The sequence below is a fragment of the Pelodiscus sinensis genome, chromosome 28 (assembly GCF_052426305.1).
Source record: "Pelodiscus sinensis isolate ZL-2025 chromosome 28, ASM5242630v1, whole genome shotgun sequence".
NCBI lineage: Eukaryota > Metazoa > Chordata > Testudines > Trionychidae > Pelodiscus > Pelodiscus sinensis.
In genome coordinates, this window is record NC_143079.1 from 2,313,853 (window position 1) to 2,329,618 (window position 15,766).

The window sequence follows — 15,766 nt, forward strand, 5'->3', positions numbered from 1 at the left end:
TTAGTATAACTTTTTGAGGGAGAGAAGACCTTTTATTTGTCTTAATGTGGTGACTCCTGAACCAAATGAGTTGGCTGGTTGTGAATTATGTCTAGTTGTGTTAAGGTGAAGCTACAGCCTAATTTTACTGATATCCTTAGGCAGGATTTTAATGTGGCCAAAATGTCCAAGTGAGGTTCAAAATTCCTGTTAGATGCTCCACAGCAAGTATACTCTTAGATCACCGCCTAGAGAATAGTGTGGGTAGCCACTCGTGTAATTTATAAGCTACTGTGTCGTCACAGTGAGATTTTAGTCTCTCTGACCCCAAAATTCTTGGGTTTTATTTAGGGATGTAAAATCCCATTTAAAAAGTTAATCAGTTAAATGTTAAATTAACTTGTTAACCGCCCTCCCCCCCCCCCCCGCCTGCAGTACGGTGGGCCTGGCTGGGCTGTGAAGGGAGAGAGGACTGCTTCAACCCGGCTGGGTTGCCACAGGGGCAGGGGTTGCTTGGGCTAGGTCAAGCCTGCTGGGCCGTGGGCATGGGCTGCTTGGACTGGCTGGAGTGACCCCCACTGGTGGCGTGGTGGGCTTGGCTAGACAGGAGTGTCCTCTCCCTGCCGGCAGCTTGGCACGGTGAGCCCGGCCAATCTGGAGCAGCCCCTCACCCGTGTTGGGTGGGGGATTGCTCCAGCCTGGCTGGGCCACCAGTTAACCACTTACTCAGTCAGAGTGAGGTTTACTGGTTAACCAGTTAAACCTCTACTGTTGTTAAAAGGTAATTGAAGAAGAGAAAGTCCTTTGCTTCTCCAAAGGAAAACTAAGGGATGCAAGGTAATCTTCTAAATATAACACCTTTGAATGTGGTCATTGCGTATTTAAAGGGTAGAGTTACCGTATTTTAGTCAATATAACCCACGGGTTATATTTGTTTTTACAAACCCGGCCCCCCCTCTGCAGGGTATACTCGGGTGCGGGGTATACAAACTTTTTTTTTGCTCACCTAGTGGTGAGCGCTCCCCTTTCCCTTTCCCTGCTGCACAGCCTCCGGGCAGAGGAGCGCTCATCTCCTGGTTCCTGTGCAGGAGTGCTCCCCCTGCCCCTTCCTGCGACTGCGCAGAACCGGGAGATGAGCACTCCCCCATCCGGAGGTTGGAGGCTGACGGCTGCGCAGCCTCAGGAAGGGGTGGGGGAGCACTCTCATTTCCTTGCCTGGAGGTTGTGCAGCCGCACGGGACCCAGGGGGGTGAGTGCTCCCCCGTCCGGAGCATGGCTAATTTCCCTCACTGACCTGTAGAAGCCCCCTCTCCCCAGCACAGTTTGGAAAAAAAAAGTATTGTATACCCTGCAGGTTATACTCGTGCACGGGGTATACAAGATTTTTTTTTTTTTTTTTACTCAAACTGTAAAAACCGTGGGGTATACTTAGGTGCAGGGTATATTCGCTAAAAGACGGTTATAGTTTTCAAGGATTGTAAATCAAAATCCGGTGGTATTAGCTAGATATGTTTTCACTGTTTTGGTAGCAGTGATATATAGTTTGGTTTTTCCCCTGCACTGTTAGGCACTTGCTTGTTACAGGAATTGTTCAGTATGGCGAAGAAAATGAGTAGCTGGCTGCTTTGTTTGGCAGGTTGAGGAGTGTTAATCTGTAACTGAAAAAAGTTGGTTTCATTTACAAGTTTGATGCCTGGAAACCAAGGTCTGAACAAAGACCTGAACCGGAGGGGCCACTATATTCCACACCCTTAAGACATAAAAAACAAAGCACTGGGTACTTAGAGCTCACTCTATTAGCATAGACGCTCTAATTCAGTGTTTCTCAACCTTTTTTTATAAAATACCCCTTTATAAAAAAAAAAAAAGTACCCCCAGTAACTATAGTTTTCAGACACACAATTTTTTTCTACCATTGCAACACATTTGTGTAAACAACTTAATCATAGCCGGGTGGGCGATGACATATTTGGGTGTAAAAAGTACAAAAAATAATAAAGCACTGTGAAACTTAAAATAAAAATTCAGTTTTCTCCAAATTTCAGGTGTTGACATACCCGCGTGCCACTCCCGCCTCCCCCCCCACACTTCTCTCGAGTACCTTTAAAGGTATTCTACCACTGGTTGAGAAACACTGCTCTAATTGACAATATTTTCCCCCATTTTTTTCCCTTTTCTTTCCATCCCCATCCCCTCTCTTTCTCTATTTGTACCCTAGACCCCTTAACTCCGTTCATCTGAAGAAGTGGGTTGTGTCCACGAAACCTTATGATGCCATCTACATTTTTTGTTAGTCTCTAACGTGCTGCAGGACTAGTCTTTGTTTGGCAGTGAAAAACATGTTTGTTAGCTGTTGTGATGAAGTCAATGTTGCGTGACTGAACTTTTTTTCTTTGGCATAGACACTTAAAATAATACTTTGCACCTTTATGTCTTCAAGCTCTAAGGCTCTGTAGACACTTTCTGAAGATCAGTGAATTACTGCAAATCTTGCAGTACCCACTTTACAGATGGAGAAACTGAGGAATAGAGCTTACATGCTTTTCCCTGGAGTCACTAAATCCTGTAAAGAGCAGTTGGTGTCTCATAAAAAATGTGGTAAACATTTTTGTGAATTTCCTTTGTGGTAATACCTAAGGACACAAATCAGAGCTGAAGGTACCATTGTTCTAGGTACTTTACAAACAAAGAAATTATTTAGTTTGTGTGAGGAGGCTGAACTTCAAACAGACATTCTGAGCTACAAGTTAATCAGCTTCTTTGTCACCCAAACTTACATAACTGGTTTGAATATAATTCCACGGAAATCATGTATGATGTTACAGAAGGGGAATCTAGGGACCTAGATACCTATTAGCTGGTGTATTTACATATTTAGGGCAAAATATATGGAGGTATGTTCCATCTCTGGAGGATAATAGGTTCATGGTTGCTAAAGATTTTTACTGATTTTAATTCTGATATCAACCACTCAGTTTCAAAGGTCTACACAAAGGGGCTGCATGATTTAGAAATAGATTTAGTTAAATCATTGCAATTTCTTTGTATGGCCTGGGTCTTAAATGTCACTACCACAGTTAATAATCTCTGTCTAGGATTCAGTGAGCATAGGCTGTCATCCTGACTCAGTTTTCTTCTTTCTTTTTACTGCTAACAAAGCATATATTAATGTAGCTGTCCTTCATTTTTTTCATAATGTACATCACGTTTGAGTACAGTGTGTTCTAGATCAACTTTTCTTCCTAATCATGTGCTATCTATTTGATAATTTTTGTAATTGCTTACATGGAAAAGTAATATTAGGAAATTATTTAACATATTAGTTAACTTTTAATGACATTTAGCTCTTGGAAGCGAGGACCCAGCACCTGCTTTTGTTGCTGCTACAGCTGTACTGCACCAAGGGGAAGTTGATATATCAGTGTCCATTGAGGAAAAATGTTAATGAGCATGTTATTGGCAGGTAGTTATTCTTTCTAGAACACTAATTCAAAGCTACCTCCTAAGATAATTTTTGTGAAAGTGAGTGTGAACATAAGGTGTGTGTCTCAGATGTGTTAGGGGCACAGGTATTACCACAGATTCCAGCTAAGTCTAGGGAAATAAATTCCTTGGTGTAGTACCCATAAGGGAAGATTCTTCCTAATCCTTATCAGTTGGTGATTGACTCATGTTTTGAACAAAATGGTTATGTCTCTTAGCTGTTCTAACTGCATCCCTTATTAACTAAGATTGTACATGTGTACAGGATTAAATTCGCAACTGTCTTCATTCACTGCTAGAACATCTTCACAAACTCCAGTATAGGATCCATTGACTTAACTTTCCACAAGAATGTTAGCTCTATTTGTATAGTGAACAGTTTCCTAGACTCATGGACTACTCATAGACCTGCATAACACAGGCTGTAGAACTTCTCCCAGTAATTCCAGCATCAGGCCTGTAATTTGGTGTTGAGCTACAGCAGTGTCTGTAAACTGTGGACTGTGACCTCCAGAGCAGTTGCAAAAGGGTGCCAGAAGCTTGTGCAACATGTATGATGCCTGGTGATAAGTGGCTGCATGCATCAGCACTGCTGTCTTGATGCACTGTGCATGCTGCATGGTGTCAGGCAGCAAGAGTCACGATCATGCTCATTCTGCCAGCCGCTGCCATCTAATTGTGCTGCAGTCGCTGTGCTAACTCCATGGGCAGGAAGGGGGAGCCGACCTGATCCTAAGGGAGTAGGATTGTCTTCAGACATGAGCCAGACAAGACTGTTGTAGTTGGATCCCTTTGGGTTTGGTTTCTGAGCTCCATCTCAGGCCCCTGGGTGACTTGTTAACAGAGATGAGCTTGGTCTGAGTTCCAGCATGGAGAAGTTTGGAAGCACAGAGCTAAAGCATCTCTTTTAGAAAGACTGTTACATTGGTTGTATGAATATACCTTCTTTCTGCTAATCATGGGATGGGAAATGTTCAGTGTTCAGTCTTGTGACTGATGTGCAGGTTACGTGTCTCAAGGAAGATCTGGTGTAACTGTTATAGGTCTTAATTTAAAATAGGGAATCTTGCTGCATAGCATTTTGGCATTAAGTTGCTCCTCTAAGTTGTATAATTACAGTGATAACTTAAACATGACTGATATCACCAGGAAGTAAAATAGCATGGGGAAAGTCAATATAGTCTCTGATCATGGAGCTGACTACTTTTATTTTTGCTATGTAATCAGACAAGTTACTTTTTCTTTGAGTTGCTTTGTTGTTACATCTCCCTTAGTTCATGAGAAGGAGTAGTTTTTTATTTTAAGTTTGTCATGGAAAATATTGAATAAGATATTTGGATATGTGCTTTGGGACAATGAGAATGAATTCTGGCAAGAAAGTGGGCAGATCCTTACTGTGAAATGTATGTCATGGGGTATTTAACGTAATTGTAGACCAGAAAAAAATCTTGTCTGAAAGGTCATTTGGGACCTCCATCCCCGCAACACACATGCACATATTGTGCTACTCCATTTATTTACCTTGAAAGGACTAAAATGACCTTGCTGGGTAGTAAACCAGTATTTCAAACATGAGGTTTGACCCATTAAGCCATTCTCTCTGACTAAGCATTTAAAATGGTTTAAATTTAAACTTATTTTCTTAGCTATAAAAGAAGATCAATTTGTGAGCCTGTAATATTCAAGTTTTTTCCACCTGTGTTTGAAGTGGCTGTAAAACTGTGTCAGGTCTTATGAGATATGCCAGTAAAAATAAATGTTCAGGACCTCAGATACTGTGGCGGTAAAGATTGTGTTATTACTACCATATGATAGACATTGTCAGTCAAGTCAATGTAGTTGAGCAATGGGCAACCTAGTCTAGTGAGTGAGCTGCATGAGTGGTGGCCTTCATCTCAGTGGGCTGCAAGATTGTCTTCCAGGATAGGGTAGTTTTGCTAATTGTGCTTTTGTATCTAGAATTTGCGGAGTGTGCCTATTGAGCCGTATCAGTGCTGTGATTGGATGCAGAGGGAGCGCACAGCTCTCTCAGTTAATGTTGTGTGCAGTCAGTATGTACCTTACTTCATGTGCCCTGGTTTTATATGCGTGTCACTCCAGTAATACTAATAAGGAAAAACTACATGGACAGAAACCAGCAGAATCTGGCAACTCTGTGCGTGGGCAACAGTAAACAAAAAGTCTCCTGGGCTGCATGTTGCCCATCACTGATGTAGTTACTCCAAAGGAAGCTGATGGTTTGCTTGTTTTCTGAATTTGTCTGAGATGGATGCTGAATTTCCTACTTGTATCTTCAGGTAGGAACTTCTCTTAAATGTGTGTTTCAAGGGATTGGAGGGCAGGAGGCATGTGGGAGAGGAATGTGGCCTATTTTGGGTGGCACCAAGGTAACTTGTTTTCTATCTTGCTATTAAAATGTTTATCTTGGTTTAACCACTTCATCCCTGGAATCAATTGATACTATGTGTTGTGCAAAGTCTAATGGCATAGAAAAATTCTTTCATTAGCTATAGCTCCTTAGTTTTCTTTCCAGCTGGAGTGGAATAAATAGCATTTATTTGCTGCAGTTGGACCACTGTGCTTTTAAAAAACATAGCCATCTTGCAGGGCATCACAGCTCATCTATTTTCCCAGGTTTTTCTGGAGAGAGGAGGAAAAAAAGAGAGAAAGCTTGAATAAGATTTTTAAGGAGAAGGAAAAGAAATATATGTTGGTAGATTTGGGGGGGTCTTTCTATGATCCTTCTAGCCTGTTAAATTTATAGTAGGTATAGGGTACCTTGAGCTCTGGATAGGCACTTCAACAAAGTTGAAAAAGCATCACAGTTTCAGGTTTTTGATCATTTGTGTTAGCTTTTCTCTGGTCTGATATTTAAGAACCATTATTGTAACTCTGAATTAGTTTGACCCATGTTTAAAACTCCTACAGCTGACAATTTCTTCTGTTTCAAATATCTTGAGACACGACCGTTACTGAGAAATACATGTAACTCTTGGAAAAAATTAGTCATTCCCCTCTTCTAGCTGAAGAGAAGCAGTTAAGTCAAAAAGCCTGTGTACAGAAATGTGTGGACAGTGTCTTGAAGCTGAAATACAAAGGACATTTCTTATTTTAGTTCCTCTACAAATGTGTGGTGAGAGAAAATTTCCATTTTCAAACTTCTAGGTTATAAATAAAGGGACTAAATTATTTAGCTACTAGAAGGTAAGGCCTGTTGTTGACCGGGCAAAATCATTTTGCGTAGATTACGCTTATAAGAAAGTTCAAGAAATTAAATATATGTAATAGAATATTTTTATTAATACACTTGCAAAAGGGAAGTAAAAAAGTTAGAGGTATGTAGGATTTAAACTTCAAACATTATTAATTTTATTGAATAATTACCATACATAGTACATTTGAATCAGAAATTTATAAGGTTTCCATTATTCATCCCATAACTAATTTAAATTATTTTGTGATTTTTGTAACAAACATTTTCTTTGGACTAAAATGATAGTTGAATAGGTGACTCGGTTTTAATCTTGTTAGCAAATATTTTTATGAACTCTAATTGTAATAGTCATGACTTTCTGATGGAAAAACAAAAATAATTGTTTAAACCTTTCATGCAGCATATTCTGGTGTAAAAAGTAGTGCATTCAGCTAATTTAAGTGGCAGAATTGTTTATGCAAAATTTGGAATCAGTGGGTACATCTAGACTACAGGCTTTTGTCGACAGATACTGTCAACAAAGCGCATTTAGATTACATCCAGTTTTGTCGACATGAGAGTATAGACACAAACGACAGTGTAGATGCAATAACGTCTTCTGTTGACAGAACTCTGTCAACAAAAGGCATTATTCCTCGTAGAATGTGGTTTACCGCCGTTGACAAAACTGCCGAGTTCTGTCGACGTTATGTCGACATTATGTCGACAGAACTCGGCGGTAGTGTAGATGCAGGTATAATTTTTATAGTGTAGACGCAGGTATAGTGGCCTTTTGTTGACAGAACCCTGTAGTCTAGACACACCCTATAGGTAACCGCAAAGTATGACTTTATTTTGCACAAACAAATCTGCAAATAAACTAACTCTTCAAAATATATAATAGATTGTGTTACTAGATGTCTAAGGGTTGTTTACGAAGTAGCTTTTGATCTTTGGAACCCTGTCTGGGCATTTATACATTATTGATCATCCTGATAATCTGTGTGCGTGAGCTTGGAACTTGATTACAGTTTGAATGTAAATAAATTGGGCAGAGCCATATACATTCTTAGTAGATTAACAACTTTAACAAACTGCCAGATAATTGGCATTCTTTAGTCTTGGTTTTTCCCATGCAGAACAGAACTGTCAGGGTGTTACACAGCTGGTGAAAGCTTCCTTGTGTTGGGGGGGTAGTCTGTGTGTAGGATAATGTTGACACTCTAAGAGGGTGGCTAATATTACTTATTTTTCTTCCCTTTCCTTTTAGGCCCTATGAGAGAAAGGGAAAGCTAAGGATGCTGGAGCAGAACAATGGATTTCTCTTTCTCTTTCATGCAAGGGATCATGGGAAACACAATTCAGCAACCACCTCAGCTCATTGACTCAGCCAACATCCGCCAGGAGGATGCCTTTGATACCAGCAGTGACATCGCTGAAGATGGTGGCCAGACACCATATGAAACTGCCCTGCAACAAGGCTTTCAGTACCCTACTCCAACAACGGAGGATCTTCCACCGATCACTAATGGCTATCCACCAACAATCAATATGTATGAACCTCAAGCCAAATACCAGACATACAGTCAATATCCCAATGGTTCAGCCAATGGCTTTGGAGCGGTTAGAAACTTTAGTCCCACCGAGTATTATCAATTGGAAAACTCTAACATAAGGCCACACGATGCTCTGGAAAAACCTTCCCCTCCACAACCACCACCGCCACCACCTCCTTCAGTACCACAAACGGTGATTCCAAAGAAGACTGGTTCACCAGAAATCAAATTAAAAATAACCAAAACTATCCAGAATGGCAGGGAATTGTTCGAGTCTTCTCTGTGTGGGGACCTTTTAAATGAAGTACAGGCAAGTGAGTATGCTAAGATGAAACATGAAGGGAGAAAGGAGAAAAGGAAAAAAAGTAGCAAGCATGACTCTTCCCGATCAGAAGAGCGCAAGTCACACAAAATTCCAAAACTAGAACCAGAGGAGCAAAATGTAAGTGGAATAACAGTTTCATCTTTTTGTGATTATCAGTAGGGAATGCCTCTTTTTGCAGCTTTATATTTCTTGTTAGTTGTTGATGTACTTAAAAAGGCAGCATGAGGCTGCAGTTGACTGTCTAATGCTCTGTGCCGTGATCAGAACTGTTTAGCAATTGTCCACCACAGCTCAGATGCAAAGCTTATTATCAGAATTGAATTCTTATTTTTTCAAAATATAATTTACTGGGGTTCTGTGCATTTGAAGTATTCCTCATTAGTGGTCACAGAACCTTAGTGAAAATGTTACTTATCTTGAGAGGCACCTGAAAACATGTTATAACTATCTAAGGATATGTCTACATTACAGTGTTTTTTCAAAATATTTTATTTCAAATGTTATTTTGAAATAGCTTATTTTGAATTAACGCATCTATACACAAAATGCATTTCGAAATAGCATTTTGCTATTTCAAAATAGCGTGTCCACACTGAGTGGACTCTGAATCGCATTTAAGGCTGGCTGGAACCAGTTCCAGCAGGGCACCAGGTCAGGACTTACTGTGTGGGGCTGCTGCCTGAGATCTGTGCTTAAAGGGACACTCCCTTCTGCCCCCCGGACAGCCAGTTCTCAGGTTTCCCTGCTTGCTTGTCTACCTCAATGAGGGACAGCAAAGCGTTTTGTCTCTGCGTTCTCTGGTTGCCCTCACTCAGGACACCACAGCACTCTGCAACATGGAGCCAGAGCTGCCCCTGTGCACTCTGGTGCTTCTCTTGGACACGTTGCTGCAAGCCTGGCTGCATTTTCTGCAGACTGCCATCCGGGAGGTCCATCGGGGGGCTGTCAGTATCCAGGAGGCCCTGCAGGAGAGTTTCTACCCCGAGAAGCACTAAGCCTCCCTGGTCTGCCCCACTGGGGGCTTGTGCCTCATTCTTCCCTCACGTCCTTCCACTTACCCCTCCCTAATAAAATAAAATACACACATTTTCATGAATACAAACTCTCTTTATTTAACAAAACTGGGGGGGGGGAATGAAACGCTGGTGAGACTGGGGAAAGGAGGTGGGAGAGGGGAGGGGGAAACCTAGGAGGAGGGAGCTGGAAGGGGGAAGCAAGGGGGAGAAGAGGGAGGGGAAGCTCAGGGTTGGGGGTCTCGCCCAACCAACTTGATTGTCATGCAAACCTGCTCCTGAGTTCGCATGTGGCCTTTGGTGGCCAGGCTGGCAGCTATCCTACCATAGATGGCCTCGTTCCTCCGTCTAGTGCGGAGATCATGGACGTTGGGGGCATCCCCCCCAAACCTGAATAAGGTCCATGATCTCCACCCTGGACCAGGAAGGCGCCCACCTTCTCCAGGCCTTGGAAGGCTCCTGGGAGCTGGCACACTGCTCCTGGGGAGCAGTGGAGGGCTGGCTGCCAATGGATTGCTGGCTCATGTTTTGGGGCCACTGGGTCAGGGACAGTGACTGCTGGCTCTGGGCTGGCAGGCTTGGAGCTGCCACAGGCACTGTGGCCAGAGTCTGCCCCTTTAAGAGCTCCAGGGAGTGGGGGAGGGAGAGAAGTGTTCTTGGTTGAGGCTGGAGTGGCCACCAGGGCACCTGGGGAAGGCTGGAGGCCCCCCTATTTCGAAATAAGTGTCTACACAACACTTATTTCGAAATAGCTATTTCAAATTTGGCATTATTCCTCGTAGAATGAGGTTTACCAAATTCGAAATAAGTGCTCCTCTATTTCGATTTAATTTTGAAATAGCGGTTGGCTTGTGTAGATGCTAGGAAATTCATTTTGAAATAACAGCTGTTATTTCAAAATAACTTTGCAAAGTAGACATACCCTAAGTGTACGGCTTTATATATAACATCTAAATGTTCTTAAAATGTATGTTTAACTGACAGTTGCCTTTGAAATCCATTTTAATAAATATTGTGGATTGCGTGATATTAGTTAAGTGAAGAGGTGGCTGTATCTTGAGCATATGCCAGCAAAAATGTGTGTACTGCTGTGCCATGCAAATTAGAAATGGCAATTGACTCAGCCCGTGCTGATTGAGAGAATTCTGTATTGGTGTCCAGAATAATTTTTTGCTAGGTGCAGGAGATGCCAAGATTTAATTTTGCAATGACTCCATACGCACTGTGCAAAAATAATAGTATTGCAAGCTAACCCTTAGTGCACTTGTTCTCGGTATACTAGTTTTCAGTACCTGCAGCTTTTCTCTGTCCCCGCTCTCAATAAAACGAGCCACCTTGTGAACACTTAAACTTCTGTCCCCGTCCGTAAGAGCACACAGCGCGCATGTCAGCATGATCACTTTCCAGCTAATTACTCCTGCAGGCTATGTGCTGCTATTGTCCTTTTCTTATTGTCCCTCTGTTTGAGAGGGACAGTTAAAAGAAAGATGATGAGATGTGAGGAATATAGGAATTGTCAAACTGCAGAGGTTTTTGCACCTTCCTGTGAAGGTACTGGCAGCTGTTGAAGACAGGTTACTATGCTATATGGTCAGTGCTCTGGTATGGTATGGCAGTTTCCAAGTCCTCAGCAAGTTCCCACCTCAGCTGGTTTTATAATTTTTGTAGCTGCAGGTTGCCTAGGATGGGGACTTCTGAAGAAGTGGAGTCAGAGGCAGATAGGACCCCAAGCAGGAGTCTCATGTAACTGTGCCTCCCAGCAACCAAAAGCATTCCTTTTTGGTACAGTCTCCCACAAGACTCCAGTCTTCAACTCCTGTATCTAGTTCAAGGGGCCTTGTTTTAACATTTTTGGTTGTTTCAGTAGTTCATTTAGCAGTGACTATTTCCTTTCTGCAGCAGAAAAGATGGCTTCAGACACTTGAATGTGGACTTTGCCCAACTATAGGTCTCCTGTGGAGTGGTTCATAGGCTTAACCATCAATCGGCAGCCTTCAGAATGTTGCCGTATGTTGGCACTTTTTTAGCAAATAAGAACTGCAATATGTCCATTTTGACTAAATTTGAACACCGAGTATCATCCAATAAAATCTCGTGTGTGAATTTTTTAGCTACCCTGTAAATTATATTTCATAGTTTATATTTATTTTTTTCCTTGGACATTAATAGTCACCACCAGAAAATGTAACAGTTAAGGCTTTAAACTTCTGCCAGATTTGATCCATGTATTTGTCAGTAAAGAAGCTCAGAATGACTTCAGTGAGTGACTAATGCAAGTGTGAAGTAGGAATAAGCTGTCTACAGAATACAGTTACTCTGTGGCTGCATCTAGACTGGCAAGTTTTTCCGCAAAAGCAGCTGCTTTTGCAGAAAAATTTGCCAGCTGTCTACACTGGCCGCTTGAATTTCCGCAAGAACACTGATGATCTCATGTAAGATTGTCAGTGTTCTTGCAGAAATACTATGCTGCTCCCGTTCGGGCAAAAGCCCTCTTATGCAAATGCTTTTGCGCAAGAGAGCCAGTGTAGACAACGTGGTACTGTTTTGCGCAGAAAAGCCCCGATGGTGAAAAGGGCGATCGGGGCTTTCTTGCGTAAAACCGCTTCTAGATTGGTACGGACGCTTTTCCGCAAAAAGTGCTTTTGCGGAAAAGCATCCGTGCCAATCTAGACGCTCTTTTCCGCAAATGCGTTTAACGGAAAAACTTTTCCGTTAAAAGCATTTGCGGAAAATCATGCCAGTCTAGATGTAGCCGGAGAGTCTTTCTCTTCCTTTTGGGGATCTGTTGTATTTAAGCCAGTTTTGGTACTGGTGGAAAATATCTGGCTGACAAACCATTGGCCAAAATATAGTATGGGCAGTGGCAGTGCAAGTTCCCTTACTCATCATCCTTTGCTAGCATGCCTCACACCTGCCCTCCTGGGTGCACCTGTATGGGTGAAAAGGAAAAGACTTCTTCATGGCAGCTTATTTGATCCTTGGTAACTTTGTCAGTTTAGGTGGTTTCACACAGTTGCTGTATCTGCTGTGCCTCAGTTTCCCTTCTTACATTAAATGCTGCACAACTATATTTCAAATGGAATCAAACCTTCTTAAATCTGGTTTGTTAATACAAATCAACAAAGTATTTGCTTCTTTGCCCTTTCCTTAGCATTAATAATCATCTTTGCATCAGCCCTCCATAAATGTTCTAGCATAGTTCTGTTGTGCTTTCATAATAGGGCTTCTTGTGAACCTTGGTTCTCTCTCTGGGAGCTTTGTTGATCCAGGCCTGCTGTCTAGCAACATCTTCCCAGGTATCCCCCAGACTGAACAACAGTATTAGCTTTAAATAATCACTCGGGAAGTTATAGTTCCCAGTCACTTGATCATCTTTCAGTCATGTGTTCTATTTGGCAGCTGACATTCCCCATACTCTTAAGATTTAGTTTTAAAGGGGCTCTGTCCCTATAATCGTATAAGGGGTTGCACTTGCACTCAAAGGATTATTGCTCTGTAATAGGTGCTAACTGGTGTTGCTTAGCACTTCATCTGTTAGAAACAGGAATTATTTTAAACTTGCTCCCTTTGTATCTTATGCTTCACTTTCAAGGGATGCTGTCAAGCTAAAGTTTTTAAAGTGAATGCCCATGTTTCTAATAACACCTCAGAATACTGAAAACTTATTTAATTTTTAAATGTTTACTTGTTTTTTTTAATATGGATAGTGAAACAAAAGTGGTTTGTAGTCATTTACTTCCTGCTTCTAATTTAGAAATGCAGTGCAAACGAAACTCTTTAGGGAAATGTTTGCATCAGAAATAAAGTTTTAAATCATATTAATGTTATCAGAATTAAAATATTGAATTTCATGGTTGGAATTTTTGTTTAACAAAAATTCCAGAATCTAAAGTCAAACAACTGGCTTGCTTTTAGGAAACTAAGTGAGAGTATGCAGTCTTTTGTTCATACTGTTCTTTGTGTGATTGGCTCAGTTGTTTTGGCAGAATTGAAGTTGTCTGCTCATTGTAATAGAAACATAAGCAGAGGATACTGATATATTTACTATTAACAGTTAGGTGTAGCAAAGAAGAATTTGTATATTATAGGTGTGTGTTGATTGAGGTTAGACTATCTGTAGAGAATAACACTTGTATGCTACTTTAAAACTAGATACACAGAAATCTTAGTACTTAAAGTAACACATATTGATAGCTCTCACTGGTGTGTACTAGACAGTGTGCTTTGTTAACATTTTTAAGATGTTTCTGTGAGAAGCATGAATTTACAGTTATCATTGGCTGACATAATTTTATGGAAACAGATCTTCACTTTAACTGGACTAATTAAAATCGAGCTGAATGGTGTATTAGTTTCTGACATAATGTTTTATCACACACCCCTTTCCCTTGTCCATCCACTGCCTTTCCCTTTTCCCCACCCTATTAAGCATAGGCTTCTCCTCCTTACATTTAAGCTTTTCACAACCTAGCTGCTGTCTGCTTACTTGTTATATTGCATCATGTGCCTGATCATATCTACTGCTCCAGCATTAATGCCTACTGAACCTTATTTCCTTCCACAAGCACATAATGCTTTCTTCCATGCTATTCCTTAAACATGGAATGCTTGCACTCCTCATAGCAACCTGTGAAGCCACTACCCTGTTCTCCCTCAGAGTCTTCCTTCAAACCTGCCTGAGCTGCAGTGTCTTAAGTGAACTGCCAACTAAGTCATTCATGTTTTAGGGTTTTTTTTTAATCAATAAAAACTCTTAATACAGCTCTCGGTTCATAAAACCAACTTAGTGTGTAACTATAAATAACAAGGAGTACAATGGCACTTTAAAGACTAACATGTATTGGGATACTAGAGCATAAGTTTTCATGAGCTACAAGTCACTTCCTTAGATGCTGAAGAGAAAAGAAAGAAGCAAAGACAGAAAGGGGGGGTGGGGAGGGGAGGAAAAAAGATGGGAGTGTGACAACAGTGTAACTGTGTGTTGCTCTGTTTTCTTTCCTCCCTTCCCTTTTCCCTGAGTCGTATTCAGTTTAGATTTTAGCTTCTGTTGGGCAATGGCTTCTTTATTGTATATTGTACAGCACTTAGCACAGTGAGACTTTTATCTGATTGGGTGCTACTATAATGAAAATATATTAAGTAGTGCAGGAGAGATGAGTATTTCAAAACTGAGCAGCGTCCCAAACGTAGATCAGTCCTAAAGAGTTCATCATGTTTTCTGATTTGATGGTTGTGTTTTTTTTCCTCTAATTATTTTTTCCTGCCCCTGTTCTCTTTGGTGTGTTCTTGTGTTTTACCATCCCCTTATCCTTTTTTACTTTTCCTGTTCTCTCCTTATTGTTATCCTTTTCTTAGAGACCAAATGAGAGGCTTAGTGTGCTATCAGAAAGACCAAGAGAAGACACAGTGTTGGAGGAAGCCCCGGTTAGTATTTGTATAAACTAACACATCTTGGGACTTGGCGTTCCCAATCATTTTTGTCCATGTGCGGAATGAATTTTATGTGCACCAATATGGAAATGTGTGGGAGGAGGTTCAGGGCTGGGAGGGAATGAGGGCTAGGGCTGGGACTGAGAGCATGAGGCATTTGGGGTGCAGAAGGGGGCTCCAGGCTGGGGCCAACGCATTTTGAGTGCAGGAGTAGGCTCAGGGCAGAAGGCTAGAGTGAGGGTGCAGGGTATAGACAGGAATTGGGATACAGGAAAGGGGCTAAGGATTAGGGTGTGGAGTCTGGGGGGGAGCAGGCTCTGGGTTGGGGTGCAGGGTCTGGGAGGAAATTGGGGACTTAGGCTGCGGGAAAGGCTTGTGGTGGGGGGCACTTACCTGGGGTAGCTCCCATTTGGTGGTAGGGAGGAGAACAGGTGGCCCGCTCTGCCCCTCGCTCACCTGCAGGCACTGCCTCCCTCAGTCTGGGGGTGGAACCTCCAGACGAGGGCAGCATGGGGACACAGCTTCCTGATGTAGGGGAAGGAATGAAAGCATGTGGAGCTGCTCTCCCCCCTGCCCCTCCTACCCACCACCAGGATGAACTGGTCCAGAACACAGGGGCTTTATGGACTGCAACCTCTAAAGCCCCTTTCTTAATCTGGTCCTGGTGTTGGGGCAAGAGGAGTTTGCCTCTTCCGGAGCCATGGCAACTCCCTGCTGTGGCCAGCAGCAGACATGGACAGGGAGTTGCTGCAGGCAGGGGGCTTCTACCCAGGTGAGGAACCTTTTT

At 42.0% G+C, this 15,766-nt stretch overlaps 1 protein-coding gene across 6 annotated transcripts in view; it reads left to right on the forward strand.

Annotated features, from left to right (window-relative positions):
- NSD3 (nuclear receptor binding SET domain protein 3) overlaps positions 1–15,766 on the forward strand; it is a 73,097-nt gene that overhangs the window by 10,706 nt on the left and 46,625 nt on the right. For 5 of the 6 annotated variants that reach the window (XM_075910727.2, XM_075910725.2, XM_075910724.2 and 2 more), the window contains 2 exons: positions 7,926–8,653; positions 14,905–14,973. In XM_075910727.2, the coding sequence (XP_075766842.1) occupies positions 7,970–8,653; positions 14,905–14,973 (753 nt within the window). In that variant the 5' untranslated portion in view covers positions 7,926–7,969. Of the gene's footprint in view, positions 1–1,250; positions 5,760–7,925; positions 8,654–14,904; positions 14,974–15,766 lie in introns of those variants that run through there. The other variant, XM_006134030.5, reaches the window with a different exon arrangement.